The sequence below is a fragment of the Aedes aegypti genome, chromosome 1 (assembly GCF_002204515.2).
Source record: "Aedes aegypti strain LVP_AGWG chromosome 1, AaegL5.0 Primary Assembly, whole genome shotgun sequence".
Lineage (NCBI taxonomy): Eukaryota > Metazoa > Arthropoda > Insecta > Diptera > Culicidae > Aedes > Aedes aegypti.
In genome coordinates this window covers 108,730,148-108,739,749 of record NC_035107.1, presented here as the reverse complement: position 1 = coordinate 108,739,749, position 9,602 = coordinate 108,730,148, and the positions used below count along the sequence as shown (strand labels likewise).

General features: G+C 39.8%; 1 protein-coding gene and 1 long non-coding RNA gene across 2 annotated transcripts in view; one reads left to right on the top strand and one right to left on the bottom strand.

The window, feature by feature from the left end:
• Nucleotides 1-3,262: 3,262 nt before the first annotated feature.
• On the top strand, nucleotides 3,263-4,989 carry LOC110676569. The gene is made up of 3 exons (XR_002500523.1): nucleotides 3,263-3,499; nucleotides 4,661-4,673; nucleotides 4,837-4,989. It is a non-coding gene; the product is annotated as an uncharacterized LOC110676569 (long non-coding RNA).
• LOC5576486 (ATP-binding cassette sub-family D member 3) overlaps nucleotides 4,892-9,602 on the bottom strand; it is a 51,021-nt gene continuing 46,310 nt past the window's right edge. Inside the window, exon 10 of the mRNA XM_001662629.2 lies at nucleotides 4,892-5,620. Within this exon, the coding sequence (XP_001662679.2) occupies nucleotides 5,207-5,620 (414 nt within the window). The 3' untranslated portion in view covers nucleotides 4,892-5,206. The remainder of the gene's footprint in view (nucleotides 5,621-9,602) is intronic.

The window sequence follows — 9,602 nt, the reverse complement described above, 5'->3', positions numbered from 1 at the left end:
AAAATGTAGTTTTCCTCATAAAAATATACGGAAAATCGCTTCAGTGTGCAATTGCATATTTCAAGAATAATATTAAACGTAGCTTAAAGAATGTCTATGTTAAAAATAAGAAGAAAAGTTTTCCCATTGGAATTATTTTCTCCCAGAAATCTTCTGAAAGTTTCAGTAAAAACAACAGCAACTTATTATTATTATAATTATTTTTATAACCGAGACTTTCAGCCTAAAACGGCAGCAAATAATCAAATGATAAATTCAAGCGTGTGCTGCAATAAGGGCGTAAGTTGCATGATCGATTTCTCTTCGTCGATCCTCTTTGGGCTTGTTCATTTATTTCATAACGCTAAAATTGGCCATTTTGGACACCCACCCACCCCCTCGTGACGCTTTTTGTATTGATACTCTACAATTTTTGTATGAGCCGTAACAACGTTCGGACACCGACCCACCCCCTAAAGCGTTATGAAATTTGTGAATGGGCCCTTTTCTGCGAATAAAGGTGACAAGGTGCAATTTTTTAGCAATTTTTCACTTCAGGATGATAGGCGGCGATGCAATCTTGAGAAGAAAATTTCCAACAAACTTGCATCTTGCCACATTTATTTACAGAAGAGATCTGTAAACGTAGTAGCCGTTGGTTTACTGACGTGAGCGCCCGCGCAATTTTTTCAGCCCTATTCCACATTAAGACACCGAAGTGTACAGACCGTTTCCTGTGAATAAACCTTGTTCGTTATTGTTAGAACCCGTGTCCTGGTCATTTCTCCCAGCCTTCTCCGCCTCAGATTCCATCAAGATCAATGAAGAGTAATAGAACATGCGACTTACGCCCTTATTCCAGCATACGCTTGAAATCTATCATTTATTAGTGTATGTCGTCGCAATAAATAATCGCGCAATAGTCCATTTTACTAGCCGTTTTTGAACAGCTGATCGCTTATTTTATTAATGAAATTATGACATTTTGCGGTGTCGTAACGTGTGAGAAAGTAACAGCAATAACATTAGTGTTGTCGTTTAGTAAAATAGACTTTTCACAGTATTGCAATGTTAGGGAAAACTTTACGTTTTACGGTTCAACGAAAAGCTACCGCAGCTGTCACATCACTGATACTATGATTGATTTGTTTGCTACAATGATGGAATGATTTTAAGCCTGCGGTAGAACTTTGACAGCTGCGGCTACCGCAAACCGGAAAATTTTCTTAACAACCGTAATAATTTCCGGCAATCATGAACATAACAAAACAAATAAACAAAAAAATGTCCCTAGAATTCCAATAGTTTGCTTAAATCCCGATTTTATTGGACCCATTTAAAAAATTTCATGACGCTGGAGGGGGTGGGTGGGTGTCCTAACGAGGTTACGGTTCATACAAAAACAGAAAAATATCGATACAAAAAGCGTTACAGGGGGTGGGTGGGTGTCCAAAATGACAATTTTTAGCGTTATGAAATATAAATGTGAACAAGCCCTATTTCACTTTTCCATATGAAAAAATATCTACCTTTATCTTCTCAGCGTGTAGGTATAGATCATTTTCACCGTGAAATCAAAGACAAATTAAAGACCCCCATGTCCCTTGCAGTTGCCCAAAATTTTATGGCTCATAAGGACTGTTCATTTTATAAAGTGGACACCTTGTTTATGCTACATCTTTTATATTTATTGATGAAATCGTAAACGGTTTTCTGTGTATCATTCAACTTTTATTCTACAATGTTATGAAAATACAGAAACTTACAAAATGCTTTCGGTTGAAGAACTAAATAGTTTTTGCAAAAACTCCTAAGAAAAACTGTTCGTCAAGTTTAGGCATTATTTTTCGCATGAAAAAAATCCTAAATTTAATGAACAAATTGTATGTTGGTATCCTTTACTATTCAACTTAAGGTAGAGCTTTTAAAAACATCAATAATATTCCATCAGTTCCTGACGCTGAGTCACTTTAGTGATCTATTCCTTATGGTCAAATTTGCTGATACACCATCTTTTTACTACCAGCAAAAAAGTAAAGTAATAAGCGTGTTCAAAACTGGTTTAGATTACTAAAGAAACTATATATGTATAAAAAAGCAAAATCTTGAGTTTTAACCGCATTCTTGGGTACCAAATTTACTCTTTATGGTCGTTTTATTGAAAAATCCCATACTTTTAAAACTATATACGCATGTTTATCGATCTAGAGCAAACTGTAAGCGTTTTTCTCAAAATATTTTGATAGGTAGTCTTAGAATAACACATTCTGAAAATAATACATGCAAAATAAATTTGATTTAATTCAAGCAGTGTTCCCAATCTTGATGATTGTCATTGTGCTTTGAGTGGTCTTCTGAAAATAAATTATTTGTTTTTCTATTGTGCTTAAAATATGACGTGGGGACTAAATCAGCAACTCTATGAAGGCGTAAGTTATTTTTATTATAAATACTATATTATTACTTCCGTCAGGACGTACTTTAAACCTTAAAATTCTACTCATATCAGTTCCATTTAAATTTAAGATATTTTTCTTTAAAAAAAAATTGATAAAAAATGATTTTATGATATCTGCAAAATTGCTTCTCCAAAAATAACTTGATATTTTTTAGCAAGCTTCTAATTGATGATGCTTTCTAAATACAACCATTTTTTGAAAATAAAAAATATAAATTGTCGAATTTTCCTGCCGATTTTTAATAATCCTTGATTTTGATAACCTCCAAAAATCGACCGTTCTAAACGTTGTGCCTTATTAGTGTGAAATCATATTATTTTGGTAACTTTTTTATTACCACAGCATTGTACAATATTAGTCGAACGATGTACAGAAAACCGATTTCGATTTCATTGATAAATTAAAAAGATATTGCATGTCCAAAGTGTCCACTTTATAAAATGAACAGTCCTTAAGGTAATCTAGAACGCCGTTCAAAGTGTACTGCGATCTGTCAAACTTGGGTACCTTTTGCACTACTGAGGGACCAAATGCAGTACTAGAAGTGATACCCAATCCGAGCCCGAGTGGGACGGACCTGGTGAAATTGTTTCTCTCTTTCGTTCTTCAAAAAAAATCAGAACATAACTGTGCCAGTACCTGTTCAACAGGTACATTGGCACTGCTGTTTTCTGCTTTCCCGCAAAGGAAGGAAGAAGACCGATTTTCCGATGATGTCACCGTATACATTCCTTCCTTTAAAGCCCGCCTTTCTACATACACATTCACGAATCTATCTTTTGCTTACCTGTAGAATACAAAAAGGCTCGTACTTGATCCGTCGTTCGTTCATTTCGTGTTCTCACCCGTAGAAGAACGGACGTGCCGATAAAAATCTAGAGTGTAAAAAAAAAGTGTAGAACATGGCGGTCGTACTGTTCCAATTGCCCTGCGAATATTCCTCTGAAGATGGAACCTAGCGTTCCATCGGAAGGGAATATTTCGCAGAGGCAATATCACGTTTCGAAAACACTTTGTTGTACGAACATAGCGGGAGAAAAGAGAAGCTGACATCAGATAAGGTAGGTACCGAAAATTACAAGTTCGCTGCAATGGCGGCGGCATCAATTGGAAGAAAATGTACTTGAAAATCATGGCGACGCTAGACCGAATTACCACTCTGACACTGCAAAGTACAATTGTTTTCATGAATGTACCTCGAATTTCACTTGTTTTTAGAAAAATAAATTTTTAGTGTCCCGTTTTAGAAAATGTGGATCAGTGAAAGTGGACCCTTAGTATGAGTCAAACCGACCCATATTATGGATCAGAACATTACAACAGCAATTTATCTTCGAGTCAAATTAAGGGGCCTATTTTGTAAATCGAGCAGATTCATGTGACTCGTCTGTATTCATTGTCGATCAAAGCAAGCATGCATATTTCAGATGTCACCCGTCGACTCCCATGGACCGATGCACGGGTTCACTAATTTGACGTTTGAGCGGTGCCGAATTCACTTGTTTCCATGATCACGTAAATAACACGGCACCGCTCAAACGTCAAATAGTGAACTCGTGCATCGGTCCATAGTAATCCAGTCACATAAAGTGACAACTGTCGATAAACTCGAGTGATAGAGCCAAGTCGAGTGAAATTTTTGGTCGACAGTGACTCCAGTCGAGTCGTTTTTGATCGACTCGACTTATAAAATAGGGCCCTAAAATGTATCATAAATCATAAAAAAAACATGCCACAATGTCCTCCAAAGAGGAAATTGTCTCTGATTATGTGCTCTTTCGATAATTACGATGTTATTTAAGAACTTCGTCAATTAATGTGATGTAAAATATTTGTTTTAACAGCTATTCTATGTCAAAAGAACACAAGTCAGTCGAAACATGCAACTAATTAACGAAAAAGAGCGTATTCAAGGGAAGCCTCTCTTTTGCAGGTAGGACCGATTGACATGTTAATTATTGATAGCAAAACTGAATAGATTGACAGTCCACGTTAGTAAAGTGATCTCCGCGTGATTGTAAATCTAGTTGATGAGAGTTTCTGCGTTCAATTCGATACTGATCCAAATCTGTGCGTTATCCGTAACTGTTCTTCATTATTGAGTCGAACAGGAAAGCTGAACATGTCCAGCTCGTAAATTGAACTACATTTTCTCATGATTAACTTTCAGTATTGCTTGATACTTTTCCATAAACTAATTATCATAATTCTTGTCATTTCAGATTTTACAATAATGTCGTTTTCGTTTTTAGGAACTGGGTCGGTGATCAACACATAAACAAACCAATGTCAAGTAAATTGTAGTTCGGTCGAACTCGAATCGGGTTGGGGTTGAAACTGTGATTCAGAACGGGTTGCGCCAGTTCCAACCTAGGTTCAAAAACGAATTCGACATAAGACGAATCAAATCCAAGCAGGAGTTTCGGATGATTTACAAACTGGATCGCAGAAAATACTAAGGCAACTTATTTGTTATTCAACACAATAGTCAGTAATTATAAAACAACAAAAAGTATGATTGCTAATAAACAAGTATTTTAAGCAAAAAAGTCATCCTGCATTTGTTTAAATCAGAAAGAATGCCTACTAGTAATAGCCTAAGTTTGGATTTCCTTCATTGTATTTCAATACGTACACCTATGCGGGTTTCCTGCACCTCATCCTGGAACCACTTATCACCTAGATATTCGTTCATAACGAACACTTGCTTCTGGAAACACTAAAGTGTTTGTGCTTGGTAGTCTATCCTAAGCCAATCTCATCCGCTTCTACGAGCCAAACTGCTGCTCACTGCCATCGATGGGTGCATAATCGTACGCTCCATGTCCATCGAACTGCAGATAGTAATCGTGATGTTTCCACAGCGACTTCCGGTGGGATACGGTGAACAGCGTAATGCCAACCTTGCGGCAATACTCGTACATGCTGCCCTCGACGTCCACCGAAACGGCCGATGTGCATTCGTCGAGGATGGCAAACTGCGGGCTGTGGTAGAACAGACGGGCCATGGCGATACGTTGCTTCTCTCCGCCGGACAAGACATCGATCCAGTCCTCGATTGCGTCAAGACCTTTTTCGCGAACCTGTAGGTACGACAGCTGGACCAGCTCCAGATATTCCTGCAGATCGGCATCCGTCCGACCTCGTCGCTTCATTTCCTGGTGCGTGTGTGGGTAGATGATCTGCAAAAAGGTTGACATTAAAAGCTGATCATACTCTGACTGTGTTCTGGGTTCAATGTGACCCCAGAGCACTTTGTAGAGCTTTAACTTTTTTGTTAATGAATCGATTTGTGATTTTTTTTCACACGTTCATTTTTTTGAAAATAGTAGGTTATATTGACCCCAATGCAAATAACTTTGATAAATCAGAACGTATTTTCTATTTTTTTACTGTTTTGGGAAGGAAAGTTCAGTTTGATGTTGACAAAAATTATATTATACGTGGCGCGAAAAATTTGTCTTCTGCGCGATCATGCCTTGGACAATCAGGAATAATCGCGCAGAAAACAACAAAACGATTTGAAGTAGCTGCGACGATCTACAAGCATTTTAAGAAGTTGTCAAGATCGCCGTGCGATAAATAATCTCGCAAGGGATCGTTCAAATATTACGTAACGCAATAGGGGGAGGGAGGGGGTCTTACATGGTGTTACGATCCATATAGAAATTTAAAATTTTCCATGCAAAAGCTTGCTACCAGGAGGGGGAGGGGGTCTAAATATGACAAATTTTGCGTTACGTAATATTTGAATGAACCCCAATGCACAGTAACAAAATTCAAAAGAGACATGAAGGGGGTTTATATAGAAAAAGGTTAAAGAATAACGAATTTTGAGGTTTTGGACGCTGGTCAGCAAAAATATACATTTTTCAGTATAAGTATTAACATTGAAAGGGCTACTCTGCTCTAATGTACATTAGTTTACTATTTATTGTGCATTCAGATTGAGTCATACAGTTTATAGGAGAAATTAAATATCACCAACAAAAGTTCGGTGTCGGCATTCTAACGAAGTGCTACGGTGCTACGCCGACAAAGGCATTCCTTTTGCGTCGACAAAGCACTAAATTAGAACGCCGACGCCAAACTTCGTTGAAGTTTTAACAGCCAAACGTCTTTAGAAGTAATTTTATTCAAATTTCAAAAGCGACTATCTAAAAACGGTAAACCTTAAAAAGCCGAAAGGACCTAACTGTAAATTTCAAACCCATTTGCGATTTTACTAGTTTTATACTTGTGTTCGATACTCATTATAGTTTATCATGGAGTTAACTTTCCAGTCGTCGCGCAGTTCGCCACCGTCTGAACCACCACGCTGCTGTTGTGAGCGAAAATCGAGCTTTTTTCACCAGTGTTGTACAAAATACAACAGCGCGACGACTGAAGTGTTAAATGAAAGTACAATCGGCTTGGTTGATGGTCTAACGATATACTGCTTCGCGACTAAAAATGGATGAACCAACGTGCGAAGTTCGATTTTTGACCAACTTCGCCGCGTCGCGAGTCACTTCGCTATAGTGCGCATCTATGCTCTCCGCCGTGTGCATTATGCGCACTATTGAGAATTGAGTTGCGACGCGGCGAAGTTAGTCAAAAATCAAACTTTGCACGTTGGTTAACCCATTTTCTAACGCGAAGCAGTATAACTGATAATATATCAAGCGTGTGCTAGAATAAGGGCGTAAGTCGCATGATCGATTTCTCTTCATCGATCCTCTCTTCTGTAAATAAAGGTGACAAGATGAGGGTTTGACAGCATTTTTTCACTTCAGGGCGCTAGGCAGCAATGCAATCTTGCATCATGAGGTGAAAAAATGCCGACAAACCCTCATCTTGTCACCTTTATTTACAGAAGAGAGGATCGATGAAGAGAAATCGATCATGCGACTTACTCCCTTATTCTAGCACACGCTTGATATTTCAAATTAACTTATACACTAGTTATTTCATGGCATACTTGAACATCGCACTTGCACATGCGCCTACTTCAACACTTCTCCTCAAGGACGATGTTCTGCAGGCCGATTTCCTCCCTCATCTTCCGCAGTTTGATCCGGCTCAAGAGTTTTGTTAGCACGTCCGCCAACATATCCTCAGTCGGACAATACTTCCTCTCGACGATCCCAGACGTGGCCAAATTCAGGACGAAATTGTACCTGATATCTATGTACTTTGTCCGTCTGGTCCCATCTTCGGCGCTCAACATACTGATACAACTTTGGTTGTCGTGGATGGTCACTGGGTGTTGGATGTCCATAGCAAAGTCCTCGCGTCAGCTTGCCTGAACAAAAATTCGGAATTGGATTTACGGTCGCCTGTCCAATCGGCGTTCACATATCCCTCGAGATTGCCGCTGCCTCCTAGCTTCAACTTCTGTTTTGCAGTGCTCTTCAAATACCGCAACGCTCGCTGTACTTCCGTTCAATCGCTTACGACTTGCTGACTACGTCCAAGAATGGAGCTAGTAAAGCTCCCACCAGGCTCTGGTACTTTTCGGTGCTGGTCCTTCTCCTGCTTCTCCTCCTTTTTCTCTGCGATGACTTATGCTGGATCCATTGGAATCGGTGATGGCTTCGCTAGTTCCATTTAGAATTTCGAAAGCATTTTTTCGATGTAGCTGTCTTGAGTCATCTTGGCAGTGTCGTAAAAATTCAGCCGAATGATACCCGATCAGTGCGAAAACGAACAAAAACAAACTCCGCTAGCAAGAAGCCAATCTGACTTCGAGTGCGAATGCGACGAGAAAGAGAGTGGGTGCAACACACGCACACATTCAGTTTCGCCCACTGTTGGTGTCATTCCAAAATTCAGTTTCACCTAGAGGCACTGAAATTGAAAATTGAATATAAAAAATTACAAATGAATTTTATATTACTGGTGTAAGAAAACGGCAATGTGATGCCTCCAATTGATGAATCATGATTGTCTTTTAATAAAAAAATACAACTTTTGCAATTTGCGAATGTTTTGTGGGGTATTCTGACGGAAATGATTTTTTTCACTAGTGAAATTGAATTTGAATGTCAGTAGTGGATGAGAATTAGTGTAGCAAAAGTAATTGAAAACTGAATGCACGTTCTACCAGATTCGTGCATGTATTGTCAAACAAACATTCACACAAAGAAGAATTCAACAATGACGGAGCCTACTGAGGATCGGCGTTGTTGACTGTATATTGAAATATGCAGACACTGATCTTGAGTCAATTCTTCGCGTTACCAAGACAACTAATTTCGAATTTCTTTTCCGCTCATACGTAGAGTAGGATGTACGATGATCCATCGGTCTTCGTGAAAAGGCAGTTATCGGTTTCCGTGGCTTCATATCCCAACTCCTTCAAAACGTCGGTGATAGTCCGCTTCCAGACCTTTCCAGCTTGCATCAAGCCATACAAGCTCCTCCTCCATACAAGATTTTCGGAAACTTATCCGGGGTGTTGACGCATGTAAATGGTCTCCGAAAACATGACATTCGAATATGCCGTCTTGATGTCACCATGCTTCACCTGCATTTTCTGTCGTGCTGCAATATTTGTGGTGGCATCCTTGGGCAACTAATCGTATCTCGTATCTTGCTACATTCCTGTGCTCGTCGAACATCTTCTGGAAAACTCATTGGCAGCCTATTGCTTTGCGGTTAGCGGTGAGACGGACGATATCCCAGGTGGAGTTTTCTTGCTGTGCTGCATACTCCTCATCCATCGCGGCCTTCCTTTGTTCCCACTCTGTTCTTGCTAAAGCTTCTGCTAACGGCCTCGGCTCCTTCGTACGCTGATTTGCTAGGCTGCTCGTTTCTCGGAATCGAAACGGTGGCACTCCTTTATTTGCACGGCTTGACACACGAACCGGCGTACTTGTCGTCAAAGGTCCTCTCAGTGCGTTGAGGGGTGTATGCTGGGTGTGCCCCATGGAATAATACAACTTTTTTTTTCCTCATACTGAGCTGGGCCAGTCCAATACCACAAACTTCAAGTGTCCCACTGATCGCTAACTTTTTCCTGAGTAGCTCTTGGACGGCTTCGTTATCCCGGTGGACAAGCTTCCTGACAGTTCGGCGCGTTTTCACCCTTCATCCAGGTTGAGAAAGGAGTACCGCTCGAAGCACATTCGCGATACCGCCCCCGAGTCAACGATCCAACTTCCGGTTCCCTCAGTCCCCTTC